Source organism: Dioscorea cayenensis, chromosome 4 (assembly GCF_009730915.1).
Source record: "Dioscorea cayenensis subsp. rotundata cultivar TDr96_F1 chromosome 4, TDr96_F1_v2_PseudoChromosome.rev07_lg8_w22 25.fasta, whole genome shotgun sequence".
Lineage (NCBI taxonomy): Eukaryota > Viridiplantae > Streptophyta > Magnoliopsida > Dioscoreales > Dioscoreaceae > Dioscorea > Dioscorea cayenensis.
The window spans coordinates 17,825,096-17,841,254 of NC_052474.1; the positions used below are offsets into that span (position 1 = coordinate 17,825,096).

The 16,159-nt window shown below is 34.7% G+C and overlaps 1 protein-coding gene across 1 annotated transcript; it reads right to left on the reverse strand.

The window, feature by feature from the left end:
* Positions 1-7,119: 7,119 nt before the first annotated feature.
* LOC120259127 lies at positions 7,120-11,776 on the reverse strand. Its single transcript, XM_039266668.1, is given in 5 exon segments — positions 7,120-7,857; positions 7,859-7,890; positions 8,832-9,173; positions 9,275-9,451; positions 11,584-11,776. Coding segments are annotated over 5 exon segments (1,203 nt in total). The 5' UTR covers positions 11,675-11,776; the 3' UTR covers positions 7,120-7,296.
* Positions 11,777-16,159: the final 4,383 nt, after the last annotated feature.

The following is a 16,159-nucleotide window of genomic DNA, read 5'->3' on the forward strand; positions in this document are numbered from 1 at the left end:
TTTCCCTCAAAAGATCCTTCTATTATCCAAATGGGGTAAAGTCCCTCATCTAGACTTCCGTCCATTTTTCCGACAATCTCTGTTCACGTGACATTTTTATGATTAAATATTATTAAAGAAATATTTTTTTTAATGAATCAATACATTTTTTAATGATACGGGTTTGGATCCAATATGGATCCTAACCCGATAATGAAATTCTTTATGAACCCTCTTTCAAACATCTTCTTTGGCAATCAAGGCCGGTCGTCCATTGTTGGTCCTCTACTCCATCAACCACCGTCCACGTACCTCTAAGGCATCTCAAATCTAAGAATAATTTTTCTTAACCCCCATGTCTCAAATCCAAGAATTAAAAGAGGAAGGCGAGGATGGAACCCTAAGGCGTCGCTGGCCACTCCACATCACCTGCGGCCCATCCTCCAACATCTTCAATTGCCATCGTTTGAAAGCCAAGAAGCTACCGAAACTAATATGCAAAAGGTCACCGATGCCAACGAACAACAACCCGAGCTTTTGTCTGAAATTGAGACGCCCCTTTGTGGATAGGTGGTGGTGGCCCTGGTGGGCCGTTGGGGAGGGGGAGGCAGGTTTCAGTGTGGCAATTTTTGTCAAGAGTGTTGCAAGGGGGGACGTTGTTGGTTGGAAAGATGACCAATGTGGATGGTATTGTGATTGGCCTTTAGGGTGCCTCAAGACTTGGTAAGGGGAAGGGAATGAGGAGGATGAGGCTGATGAGGGGTAAAGGGATGGGAATTTAGAGGCTGAGTTGGCTTGGGATGCGGCAATGGCGAAAAGGGACAGGAAGATGGGGATGGCAAGGATTAGGATTAGGGTTAGGGTTAAAGATCGGTGAAAGGGAGTTGATGTAGTAGAGGACCAACGGTGGGTGGCTAGTGATGATTGCTGTAGAAGAGGTCTAGAGGGAGGGCCCAAAGAATTTCGTTATAGGGTTTGGATTCGACATGAATCTGGACCCATATCATTAAAAAAAATATTGATTCATTAAAAAAATATTTTTTAATGATATTTTAATCATAAAAATGCCACATCATCAGAGATGGAAGAAAAAATGGACGGACGTCGAGGTAAGGGACTAAGTTTACGACATTGGATAATAGAGATATCTTTTGAGGGCAAATTATAATAGAGGGACTAAAGAGGCAAATCAAGTTAACACAGAGATTAAATAGGATATTCTACCTTTTGGTAAATACAAAGATATTTTAAAAAATTGTGTAAAAAAATAGTTTTGATATTATAATTTAATTATTTATTTATCTAAATAGTTTCTATTAAAATTTTCAAAATTTTATATATAGGAATATTTTGGTAAATACAAAGGTATTTTAAAAAATTGTACAAAAAAAAAATAATTTTTGATATTATAATTTGGCGGCGGAAGAGAAAGGGGCATGGTGGTGTCGGAGGTAGTGGTGGCCATGATGGAAGGAGCAGTTTGGCGGTCTTGCGAAGGTGCTTCCTTTGGCGGCGTCGAGGGCTGGGTGGGAGGCGGAGGAAGGGTTGAGGAGGAGGAGATGGGAGCAAAGAGAGAAAGTTGATGAGAAAGAGAGAGAGAAGAAAAAGAAAAAGAGAGGAGCAATGATAGGGAAATAAAGCAAATTAAAAAATGGGCTCCAAACTCCAAAATCAATAGGTTAATGTAGTGGAGTCCATAATATATTTATTTATTTATCTGGGAATTGTTTAGCAGTGTAAGCTCAGACAAGACCATAGGACTTTAACAATAAATATTTTTTATAATATAACATATATATATACTGTCATATCCTTTCCGTATCCGTGTCCTGAATTTTGTCGTGTCGTGTCGCTGTATTGTCATGTCGTGTCATGTCGATGTATCCGTGCCCATGCTTCATAGCCAATAACTCTCTCAAGTCTGACAACGACTAATCCCTTATAAAACTCTAGCGATATTCTCTCTCTAGCCTAAGTTTAATATGATTGCAATACACTCAATGAATCTCTTAAAATCAAAGGGAGATTCTTTCTCTAGTTAGGGCAAGTTTCTCACTCTAGCCTCAGACAGAAGAATTATAACGCCCTATCTATTGGAATATCACAATTCTCTTCACTTGTTTTGTGTCCTAAAAGTCGGGGTTTCTCACCTCTCCAAGCACACGACAAAATAATTAGCGCTTCAATGAAACCAATACCATGAGAAAAAATACATAAGCAAATCACAACCAAATCAACATAATCCAATATGTAAAATGAAATCCAACTACAAGCTTACAAATCATGTTTACCAAAGTTCTAATACCGGATGACACATAAGCTACCATAATAAAGATATTCAAAATACAAATCATGAATAAAAGCTCAAGACAATGAAGCATAATAAAAAGCTTCCTCAATGATGTGGTGTAGGTGTGGAATGCCTCTTCCTCTCCCCTACAAGTTCTTGCCGAGGATATGCCAAATGATGATTTCCCCTTCAAAAGATTAGGGGCAAACCCTATTCTAATCATGTAGTTACTAAGGAGAATTACCGGCTTCAGCCTAACCAAAAGTCAGCCAAAAGATCCCCTAAAAAATAACTTCTCCATCTTTTGGATTACGTTTATGTCAAAACACTCTAATCTTATATCACGCCCCAGCCCCAAAGCTGGGCCCGCTGATAGATCGACCACATCTAACAAGGCTGGACCCCACTAGGTGCAAGGCCTCAGATCTCGAATCCAGTCCAAGTCAACCCCAACATGCAGAACAGGGAAACAAAAATTCAGAACTACAAAAGAAAGTAATAGTAAATAGAAATAATTCAAATATGGGCTTTAATAGCCCTATAGAAATACAATGTGCCACACTTAACAGTTTGAAAACCAAATTACAGACAAATACAAATCTTGCTCATACAGGAAATACACTACAAGATCTACAACCTCAAAGTTCAATTATTTCAACAAGACATAACAAGAACAGAAACAAGACTCCCAGAACAAACCCCCGATCCTAGGCTTAATCTTCTCCAGCGAAAAGAAAATCAGAAAGTACATAAGCCACAATGGCCCAGTAGGATCATAAAATTAACAAAATACAAGGTAACTGCAAAAATAATAATATAACAGACAGAATTACAAAAAATATACAAAATACAGAAATTGTCAGAATACAAAAAATATGAGAAGGGCAGAAGTGTACATCTCCTTGACTAATAGACAGAATCAACAGCTCGAGGCTGGATCTTCGACTATATAGTTGAAACAGGCAAAATATCAACAGCCGACGTCGGATCTTCGATCGCAGTCGGAACGGACACGCATGTCCTGTAGCGCTACTACAGAATATATGTGCACATGCCTAGGACTTACTCCTCTTAGCTAGGCAATTTGCCAGTAATTGGAGATGTACTAAAATTGCAGAAATACATAATACAGACAATAAAATACAGGAAAAAAACAATTTACAATAAACTAAAATAAATAAATAAATAAAAGGCAAATAACAGAATAATAATGGAAATACCAACATGAATAATATCATAATTTCACAAATAAATAAATTTCTAACCAAACACAAAAAATATAGAGTTACGAGTGCGAGCCTACCTGGCTCCGAGCTATAAAGTTAGGTTCACCAAAAGCCATGAACTAGGGCTCGCTGACAAGATCTAGACATCAAAAACTACACTTAGATTCAACAAACTTGAGTAGGATCTAAACCCTTAATGATTTAGTAAGTACACAACTTCCAAAACCTATTTAACAACACTAGTAGGTAATCAGACAACAAAAAGTGTGAACCAAGTAAAAGCTCACAATTTTACTCATGAGAAAACTCCCTAAGAAAACCAGAAAACATAATTATATTAACCAACAACTAGAAAAAAACCAACTTTAAGAAGTGCTACAACTCACTTAGACATTAACAAAACCATTTAATGTGCAAAAGCATAACTTTAAGAATTTTAAAGAGATACCCCACTAAAACAAAGCCTCAATTAAATACAAGCAATTAACACAATGGAAATAATTTAATAAACCCAAGAATGCCAGCCATTCCAACGCCTGCACACATATAGGGTTTGAAATTCCAAAAAAAAAATTATGAAAATGGAAAATTTCACAAGAATGCTAAAGAAAAGTTCCAAGATCTCAAAAGTGTTCACAATCTACACATGCATAAAGGTTGAAATGATATAAATAATAGCTTTGAAAGCAATCAACAAAAGCTCAGACATTCAACACAAAAGCAAGCTTCAAGGATGCATGTAAACATGGGTTCATGGCTACAAAGAGAGGCTCAAGCATGGCCTGCAAATCTAGAAACAAAAGCAAGAATTCAATATACCAACATCAACAGGGATCACGTACCACTAGTCTCTCCGATGAGCTGCCGGTGAAGAGATCCTACCTCCGTCCTCAAGCTTCAAGAGGAGGTTCAGCTGATTTGGTGAAGAAAAACGAAGCATGTTTTGAAGGAGAAAGTTGGTCTTCAGTTTGCATCCACTAAATCTCAAAATTAAGCCTCAATAATTGCAGTAGACCAGATTTTGTTTTTTTTTTTTGGAAGAGGAGCGGGGCGAACACACTAAAGACCCAGGGACGTGCACAAGCCTCGGTGGAACAAGTGGGGACGAGACCGCGCTCACGTGGGCGCTGGAAACACTCGTACACAACCACTATTCACAACTCCCAGAAATGTGCCCTCAGCCGAGAATCGAAGGGTCAATTGGATATGGAAAAACCCGGTGTTAACCCGGTGACCAGAAAGGGGGTGAACGTTACATCTTAACAATTGAATTTTTGATAAATGATATACTCTAACATATGTATATTCTGAATTTGGATTTCTAGAACTTTGTATAATTTTAATTATTTTTTAGTGGTTTACTTATTGGGTTGTCAAACTCATAAGCATGCTTTTATTTTTGTCTAAATCAGGACTAAAGTAAACAACTCAGTAGCTTTACAGTGGTTATCGAATAAAGCAAACTACGAGCTTGTTAATTTATCATTTTCTTTCTTTTTTTTTTTTAGACTTTGAATTTTATTATTTTGGCACCCTTAGTATTTCCAGCTTTATGGAATTTATGCATTTGAAGCAACTAGTAGCATCTCAAGATGAAGATAACTAGTTGTCAAGGGCTAATGTAATTGATAAGTCTATTATGTTCTATTTGGCATAAATTATCTGAATTTTCTCCTCAAGATCACATCTTTGGGATAGGCTTTTTTACGCCGATGTTATTTGTCTTGAAAGGAGGTCATTATCTTACAAATATAATGATTGTATGAAAGGCTTCAAGCTCATATTCTCCTTCTGATACCAATGTTGCCGATTCAACCGGAAAACCCAGGAACCGGCCATGTGGCCGGCCCAGGTATACTCCATTGAACCGGGTATGGAAAAACCCGGTGTTAACCCGGTGACCCGGGCGGTTCAATCGGGTCACAATATTATAGTTTTTTTTACAATATTTAATACTTTATTATTATTTTCTCATTAGAAACTACAAAATCATGTATATTTATTAATATTGTTTTTTAATTTATAATCAATAAATGGAATTAAATATATATATATATATCATAAACATACCAACAAAAAAATTAGCATTTAAAAATAAAATTTATTAATATGTTATGTAAATACTAAATACTTTCTAAAATTTAATTTATTAAAAAATAAAACAACAAATGAGTGTAATTTTATTATAAAATATAAAAATAAAATATTCTAACTAAATAAAAAATATAAGAAAATTTAAAACAAAATAAAATCTCAATTGAAATTGGGTAAGTTACATAATTTATTGATAAAATGTATCATCCATATAAAAGATAAGAATTAGTAAATTAAATTTCTTATCTATTATGACAAAATCAACTAATAAACAAACAAATAAATAAAAAAACACCGAGAGAAGTTCAATAATTATATATTAATATATTAAATTTATAAATGTTTAAAAAAATTTAAAAATAAATAACATAATTAGAAAACACTAGTGCATATAAGGTCATTTATCAATTTAAATATCAAATTTGAGTAATTTTTTATATTATAATTATAGTTTTAATATTATATTAGTTCATTATTAATTATTATAATATTTTTTTATATTTTATTATTGACCCCGATTCAACCCCGGTTTGACCCGGTCGAACCCATTGACCCCTGACCCCTGACTTTAACCCGGGTCAATGTCCAGGTCGAGTCTGGTAACCTTGTCTAATACTCGTTTATCAACAGTGGAGAACATGAAAGAAAGTATGCCATTCAATTTAAAAAAATAAATAAAAAAAGATTGTACCATTCCTAAGCAAATCTAAAACACTACCGTCAAATTAGTTTGCTGTAGAGATGGAGATCTAGTAAGCATATATATATATATTTTTCCTATTTGTTTTTTCTTTTCTCTATTTTCTGGTGTTAGAGAGAAATAATAATGAACCTACTTCTTTGGAGGAAGCCGCCGAAAGTTACAAAATTGAGAAGAGACAACGAAAGATGATATGCATACTTTAACAATTAATGGGACATGAGATCTTGTGGTTAACTATAAACGTGTGTATCTAGTCACTAGTGAGTGAATCCATAAGTTTAAGCAAGAGGTGTTTGTTGCCAAGATTGAGGATAATTTCAGAATTACTTGATTACATGAAAGAGAATCTTGCATTTGATGTGCTAGTGAGGCATGCGACAACGGGGAAGTATTCTCAGAATTTATTTCAAAAAGAAGTCTTGAATTGAAAATTTATTTTTGGGTATATGTAGCTTTCAAAAGATTTATTTATTAAAAAAAAAAGGTCAAGCTTTTATTTGTTCTTTGAGCATGTATATAAATTTAGATTGTTCTTAAACAAAGTTTTAAGTCTCATATTGTCTTGTATTTCTATGTCAAAGGTATGTAATCCCTTTCCTATTCACAGTGTTACGTATCAAGTTGTTTTCTGTAATTTTCTCTCTATACTTACGTTGAATTTATCTTTCTCACGCATGATTGCTTTTCTTCTATTTGGTTGTGGAATCCAGGATAACAGTAACTTCTTGCACAAAGGAATCTTTACATCATCCAACTAATCCTAAGCTGAAACCAAAGGCAAAAAAACAACCATAGCCGGTCAATATGAAACACAACACACAACAGAGTGAATGTCAAAACTTAGAGCAACACCTTAATTGGAACTCATTTAAATCCCCCCAAACAAGGCAACATAGTTAAACGATAACACGTCCACACCTCATACAATTTATACATCTTACTCTTAGGATAACCATTACTCCCTCAATAACCAAGGCAGCCATGAGACAAGCAACATATAGTACTTAAACCAAAACCATAAGCACAACCAGAAGTGTTGCTAAGAATCCAAACAAACGTGCTTGAATTCCAGAAGCCGAAGAAGTTCCCCAAACCCTAACTTCATCTACCACAGGCCCACAAAGTGAACTCCGATCATCAATTCTTGTGTTGTAGTAGACACTATAAAATGCAATTCTTGTTCGCTCAGCCCTGGCTGTAAAGGTCAGATTTGCAACCTGGTTAGTTGCATTCCCCGTTGGTGAGTAATGGAAATTCTGCGCCTGGTCTCCGGCGAAAGCCATTATTGCCAATGGCTGCTGGCATTTATCCCCTGCGGCGCCAAATGTGAATGTGAGGTTGTACTCCTTCTCAGGGGTTGTTTCAACCATTTGAGAGATGATTCCTTCCTTGCCAGAAAGGAGTTCAATTGCGCGTTTTCCCTGTGGGACATCATAATGGTATGAATCAATGTACCGAACGGCGCGGTTAGACTCAACTATCCAGCCAGGAAGGGATGATGTCTCCTCGTCAAGGTTTGTTGGGAGTAGCACACCAAGTGTTTCATTAGGGAACATCCAGGGTCCCTTCTTCAAAGTCACCATTGATCACAGCATTGTCTACAAAAAGAGGAAATAACGCCCATGATCAAATAAACGGAATGTTAGAGCTGAAAACATGCAGGGCTATGCAAATGCAACCATCATGGAATGGCACAATCAGAAAAATCAGGAGGTTGCAGCATGATCAACTCATTTGTTAATAGCAAAATTGTGAAATAAATTTTAGTTAGCATGTGTCAAACAATGTAGGATCATAATTTGATAGTGAAGTCAAAAACCTTAATCAGATTAACAGACTTTAATAAATGTTGAAAGTTTCCTGAATATCCTTCCTTTTATCATCTCAAACAGACTTTTCCTTGCTTAAAAGAGCATCACTCTTGCTTATTAGAAAAAAAAAAGAAAAATACAGAAACCATCCGAGAAACCATTTTGCTCCCAAAGGAAAAAACAACTATTTCTAAGGCGATGTGGACCACAGCTCTCTGTTTTCCAGCTAAACAGCACTGCTCGCAAACAAGTACCATGAAAAACGCGTGGGCTCCAAATACCCAGTCAAACAGAGTAATTAAAAATACGTAACAGAGATGTCCTACAAGTACTTGTTTTATATTTCCTATGCGTCACATGAAGACACAAGTCCTTTTCTTTGGATGTCCTCTAATTTTCGGGATTTCTAGATCCTACCCACACAACCCAAAATCAATTCTTACCAAAATTATTATGAGTTTTAGGTATTTTTGAATATCCATGAAAATATTTTTTTAATTTTCCATAGCCTCCAAAACATATAATGATCTATACATTGAGATCTTTTTATTATTTAAATAAATTTTATTCATTTCTATTAAAAAAAATCAATTTAATTAACAAAAGCAGACAGACAACAATAAAAAAAAATTAAAAATTTCCCTGACACATAATGATAACTAAAATATTTAAAAAGAAAGCATTCATTGAGTGTCTGGGCTGAGAGTTGAAAAATAATAAAATATGACCTTGGGGTTTGTCCGGTGTAAAGAGCTTCTTGATGGCAACGTTATCAATGATCGGCCCACATGTGGGGTCATCCTCCATCCCTGTGTTCCTAAAGGCAAGGACATCATCTTCTCCATCATCAGACTGGGCGTCAAAGGAAAACGCATACGCGTCCCAGCCCATCACGTTATACAGTGTTTGTAGATCCACGGCCTGTGAAGCAGTTCCCACTGATACATTCAATGACTCCAGCTGCGCGCACGTACGTGCCGCACTGAAGGTCACTGAATATTTGGACCCTTTCTCAAGTTCTAAATTTTGCCTTATTTCTGCCTCATTGCCTAATCTCACTGCATGTGACCCTGCCATTTTGAAAACACACTTCAGTGATCTGACTTCAACAATATTGAATTAATAATACTTCACTTGGTGAAATGTTAATTGATTAATTATTGCTGCGTGCCTTGTGGAACAATGAGAATCATGCCCCCTTGTTTCTGGCCGGACTCGAGTAATTCTACAGTGCCGCCAATGTTCCAGCCGGGAATGGTTGTTGCACCTTCACCCATGCCACTCACACCACCACTGCTTGAGAAACCCCCAGGGGGTGGTGTCTCAAAGTCACCGTTGTTCAGTAATCCTGAATCAAAGAAATGTAAACTGTACTTATCAATGGGATATGATATTATCTCTTAACATGTGTGTTTCAATGTTGTCTGTTTCACCAATCCACAAAAATGAGAGGATCACATAGAGAAATGGTGGTGTGCGGTGTACAAAATCAACCAGTGTTCATTTATGTAGCCTGACAAATATTACTCAGTACAGCCCAGAATCCCTAGAGAAAATCAAATCCTAGCAGTACCAGATTTAACAGTGAGAAACTTAATTGCTAATTTATAACGTAAACAAGGCTTGCTGCATAAAATCAATGAAGAAACATAAGTGGTATTCAGTGCGGGAGGTACATTGCTCACGCTCAAGTGGTGAATGTTCATGAAAAAACGTATGCCCCAAGGCACCGACAAGCAATCTATTATGCAGAAACGGTGGGGCTTAAATACCACAGTAACTACAAGACCATTTATAGGTTTAATTAAAGAACAATGTATAAATGCACCGGTGGACTAAAATAGCACCATAATTGAGCACCCTTTTAATTATTCAAGGTGGAGCAATGATGATATAACGAAAGACCCCACATTCCCGTCCATAGAAGCTGTGCCCTGCTCAAGTGGGTTTCCTCTTCGAGGACCTTTTTCTAAGTGCTTACAGCTTTAACCTAGTTTTAGGGGGCAAGGTACATGCCGAAAGCTGTTAGGGCTCCAAGAAAATTAGTAGGATAGTGCCCAGTAATGGCCCTACACGGTGTGTGTTAGGTAATAGAAAGCTATTCACTAAAGTTTGGACAAATGAATTGAAGAGCATTTCCGTGCCAGGGAAATATAAATTTGATGTGCAAACCTCTTAGTTCTGAGTAATACCTATAAATCTTTTGGCTCCAGGATTATACATAAATATAGAACTTAAATAAAAACAGTTAGTCAAGTTTGAGCCTCCAATAACTTCACTATATACTCCGAAGCTGTTCCAATTTATTAAAGGAACATTTATAGATTCTTTTATTCATTCACCACTAATTTTATCACATATCTTGTCATAGTCAACTAAGTGATGTTTATTTTGCCAAAATCTTATTTGTCACCTAATATGGCCTTGCCACTCCCATCTACCCACCATGCATTTTGCATTCTAATATAATCCCAAAGAATCTTCATCTTCATTTGAGTTACTCATGCTAATGAAAAGGGTCATAGATTTTAAATTCCTCTTAACAGCAATATAATACCAAAGAATCTTCATCTACCCACCATGCATTTTGCATTCTAATATGGTCATAGATTTTAAATTCCTCTTAACAGCAAAATTCATAAAGACTGCAACTTTTTTTTAGCTTTATTATGAATTAAATTACAGTTTAGATCTGCATACAATGCATCTAAAAGCTGGTTGCACAAGAATTCAACATAATCAATCTAAAAGGGAAGGTCCAAGTTCAAATCTCTCGAACAAACTAATCATAAACTTAGATGTCAAGCTTTTTACTTTTATGAATAAACAGTGGCCGAATTCAAGTTTTAGCTCACCCAATAAACTTTCCCTAATGATTTTCGTAAATAGTCAATGCAATCACTTTCCAGGTAAACAACAAAAACAGAGGATCCATCATCCACCTATATACACAACTAATGCCTAATGAAAGTTCTAGCTTGAGGACAACATTGAGCAGTGTTTACCAATGTCCAATGTCAATAAGCATCACCTAATTATAGCATCAATTGTCATATCTACAACTGAAAAATTATTCCCTCCAAGTCTCTCCGCATATGAAAACAATAAGAAAAAGTTCGTGGGTCAAATTTCACAATTAAAATGCCTTTTTTCCACTTACCTACCTATAATCACCACACAAGATCTCTATTAAAATTTTTAGCCCACATCATTCATCCTTTTTCATGCCAAACAAAGCATTAAAAGAGAAAGTAATACATAAATGCTCTAATAATAAGTAAAAAGAATCAACCTCCAACTGAAGACCATTGCAACATTTACAGCTACCATAATCCAAAGATGTAAAAAACCTTTTATAGATTCTAGCATAGGGTACAATTACCAAACTCCCATTTTTCCACTAGAATGATGAACATCATAGATCGCTGATCTAACAAGTGAAATGCATATTAAAAGAAGTTGAAAGAAAAAGAAAGTCACCATCTTCGACCGCAGCCGAAGCGCAATGCGAGATGCTGAGCAGGAAGAGAACTATGGTCGGAGAGATCCAGCAGTAGCAGCAGCAAGGCATTGTGGAATGTGGAGAAGAGCAGAGGAGAGAAAGGGATCCAAGAAGCCACTGGCTCTTGTTCTCTTTGTGGGGGTCGCAAAGGGACACACACTCACACACTGGCTTTGCCTTTTTATTGACTGATTGCTTTTTTACTTTGGCTTTATTCTTTGGCATTTTTTTTAAAAGAACGTTTTTCTTTTTTTTTTAATATTAAATTCCAGAAAAGCCCTGTGCGTCTGTGTGAACGAATGAGATCAGGATAAGAGATGGCGGGTTGTCGCCTGTGTTATGCACTAGAGTTGTAGGGTATTCATTGGATTCCGTAAAATTATTATTATTATTATTATTATTATTATTTTAATAAAAATCATGAACATCATTAAATTGATAGACATGTATAAAATTACATTCATTATCATGACTTAATAAACCCTAAAAATATGTTATGTGAGTAAGTTAACACACAGAATAATAACGATATGCTACATGTACCTAAGATGATATATCATACACCATAACTCCATAATAAGAATTCTTCTGTGCAACCCTGAGGTGAAAAAAATACTACTCCCACGTGACCCAGTGAATATTGAATAAATAGTATTATAGTATTGTATAATATTTCTATAGTATTATACAATAGTTGCATAGTATTACACTATTGAGACCAAAAGGTTTCGATCCATGGACTGACCATTCACGATTCGGATGAGATATCAATGGGCTACTAGTGGTTCTCAAATGACAAAATGGACAAGCCACTATTTATGCATAAGGTGTGGTTCGAACATCCAACCTTCTGTGTAAAATTCCCATGCCTTATCCACGAGCTTTGTCATTATTGGCATGAAAATAATATTATTATCTATATATAATGTTAATTTTATCCCTTAGTGTCTCACTTACTAATACATGGTACACTATCTTTAAAGCTCTAAAGAATAGAGGTAGATAATTAAATGTAAACAAACATAAGCTAATCACATCACATCAATATCACACATATTCAAACTTCATGTAGATTCACCTATTAATTGCAATAGTTGTTGAAGAAAAAATATTCAAATAACATCCATAGGCATGTCCTTATCCCCTAACCTACATTCATTTCAAATCCTCTTAAGATGAAGCTTTTGCCCACCTTAACTCAAATCGCTACAAGATCAGCTATAGTTATTCCCTTAGAGTAAAATATCCTATTTAGTTTCTCTAATATAATTAATTTACATCTTTGGTCCCTCTAATATAATTTGCCCTTAAGAGGTTCCTGTATTTTAATTTTTGGAAAATATAAGTCCTCATAGGGACCTCGTAGGAAAAAATTATATTAGAGGGAGGGACTTATATTTTTCAAAAATTAAAATATAGAGACCTCCTAGGGACAAATCATACTAGAGCGACCAAAGAGGCAAATTGGCTATATTAGAAGGACTAAATAGGGTATTCTACCTTCCCTTAACATAAAGCTTTTCAAGCTAGGAGTAGGCTGAGGAGAAGGTCACAGGGCAAAGGGTGAACCTTTGGCCCATCTCTACAGTGAAGGCCAAAATTAACAAATTTATGCTTTATTGGTTCGCAGTAATGTGAAAGCATTACCACACATTAAGCAGTAATCTGAAACGATTACCATGTTTGGAATTGTAGCAATAGTAATATTTATGGTGATACGAGATTACCAACAATGAAATATTATTTAGGAACTCAGTAATCACATTCCCACCAAAACAAGTGTCTATCTTGGATTATCAATTAGGTGGTAGAGTGAGAAATATTTTATGGACAGATATACCCATCTTTTTTAAAAATAATGGTTAATGACTGTAGGGACAAATATATATAAAAAAAAATTATATTTGTCTTCTCCCTTTCTCCTAGTGTTTAGGGTCCGATGATTTCTAGTTTTGAACCAAAGTGGGCAATGACCTAATCTTATGGTTTCTTCTTCCAAACTATGTAAGCACTATAAAGTTGGTAATTAAGTAAATCTTTTGAATGTCATTCATAAAGAATAGAGAGGTTCTTCGGTGGATTCTTAGTAATTTGCTTTTTAAGTTCTTTGATTTAAAGTTTTGCATTTCCTCACTTATTTGTTTTAGATTAAAGGGTATTTTGGAAATTTTAACACTTTACCTAGTTAATTATTATAACCAACCAAATTCAATAATAAAGTATTCTTAAAAATATGAGTTCCCAACCAATAATGATTATATCAAATTACTACAATATTCCCATGTATATAACAATCTCGATCTTATTATCGTAGTAATATTTTATTACTTCGAACCAAACGGTCCCTCAGTGTCATTGTGCAAACGCTAGGAACCAAGCAATGACGCAAGTTGGGGCAACAACATAACGCACGCTAAAGAATAGGTCTCGTCAAGTCTGCATCTCTGCGTGATCCCAAGACCTATAGATAAGAGAGGATAGAGCAGGTTCTCGAGAACCTGGTTGAAGAAAAAGGAGGGAGACAGGAGGAAAGAGCAATGCAGGGCTTATTGCTTATATCTATAGATTGGACGTGACCATCATGGTCATCATTGAACATGAGAAATTAATTAAATTATTTCATGAGAGAGGGCATGAAGTGAGAAGAATGGCTAATATATATATATATATATTTTTCCTGAATTTTTTTTCTACTTTAAGTTTTCTTTTGAATTTTGATTCAAGATTTGATTTTGTTGATTTTGATTTTGTTCACGAGAGGTATGAGGTTAAAGAGAATAAGAGCTTACGAAATGGTTGTTCACTTTAATTTTTCCTTTGAAATTTTGTTTAAATATGATTTTGTTGGTTTTAGTTTTCTTCATGGGAGATGTGAGGTCAAAGAGAAAAAAAGAAAAGAAAAGCTTAGTATAGTTACCGTTTTTTTTTTTTTTATATTGAATTTTTTCCCATTGGATTTTGGTTCAAGGTTTTATTTTTTTGTCTTTAAAATTTATTTTTGTATGCAGATTAGAAAAAGACTAAAAAGAATGTGTTCTGAGAGAATGGCTTCCAATTAAAATTTGATTTTGTATTTTTTATTTATTCAAAATGAAATTTTTGTTTATAATTTTCTTATTTTATTATTTATTTAGTCATGTTGTTTGTGATTATTTGAATGTTAGGAGCGTGGGAGAAATCAAGGGACATAAGATAAGTATTAGTATTATTTGTTTTATATTTTATTTATCATTTATTGTTAGAGTTACTAAAGAATCAGTAGAGGAGGCTTCTATCCACAATGAAAGAAAACCAAATGCTTTCCTGATTATGATCTCTGTATCGGCGATGATAAGTCAGATGCAGATATATTCAAGGTAATCACCGATGCTATGACAAGCTCTTCATTGTCTCCAGTCCCAAAAGTGTTCTTGAGCATGATTAGGCAAAAGCCAAGTAAAGACAAATACTATTTAGAATACACAACCGAAATTGTTTGAATGCTACAAGGCCAACCTTGGATCAAATGTCAAGATCAGTTGTATTGTAGCAATTCCATTGTGAATTTAGAGTCTTATCTTTGAATAAATTTTGCTCCCATGTATATAACAACCATGTTTGTAATGTCGTGAGAATTCGGTTTATGTTTGCTACCTATCTAATAATGTTGTATGATGAAGTGTCTTTCTTTGATTACTTTCATGTAATAAAATGGAGAATTTGTCAATATTAATGCAACGAGTATTCAGTTTTTCTGTTCTGGTTTTTATAAAATAATTGTTCCAATAAATATTTTTACTGTATGTTATTGCTCATAACACTAGCCATTGTTTCTAAGAATCCAAGATTGGCTCTTTAATCTCTTATTTTATTGATAATTAGAAAAATAATATAAATAACACATTCTCATTCATAGATCTATAGTTATGAAATAACACAGAGAACCAAATCTTAACCAGAATCATGAATATATTATTTTAGTTATTACTAAGGGATAAACCACAAAAGGACCCAACTCACTCCCAACAAGAATTTACTTAGCAGTGATATGATTCATTATCCACCTCTCCTTCTCTAAATTTACCATTTCACTCATCGGAGACATATCTCTTTCCTCTTACTAAACAATTTAATTGGTCATTTTCATTGCTCTCAAAGTGTAGAAAAGTAAGTCTAAACATCTCTCTTTCTAGCAATAGAGGGCATTTTCCATCTCATATTCATTGGGCACTTTGATTTTTGTATTATTTTTTTTTTCTTTTTTTTTAAGGCTAAATGGTTGCTTACACAAATAATCTAGATTCATCTTTTTGTTAATGTCAGTATTACTTACCCATGTATATAATGGACTTTAGCTTTGACATAACAAAAAACATTCACTACAGACAATATCAACTTTGATACTAAGAGTATACAAGAATAACAGAAATGACACTTTATTATGCATGAACCTACATTCGGTTATGGAATAACAAAGATAACCAATTTTTAATTATAATCATGAATTCTTTCAATAATTAATGGGAGATAAAACTTGAAAGGAAAGAGAGAGAGCACTATTAAGGTCATTATTTT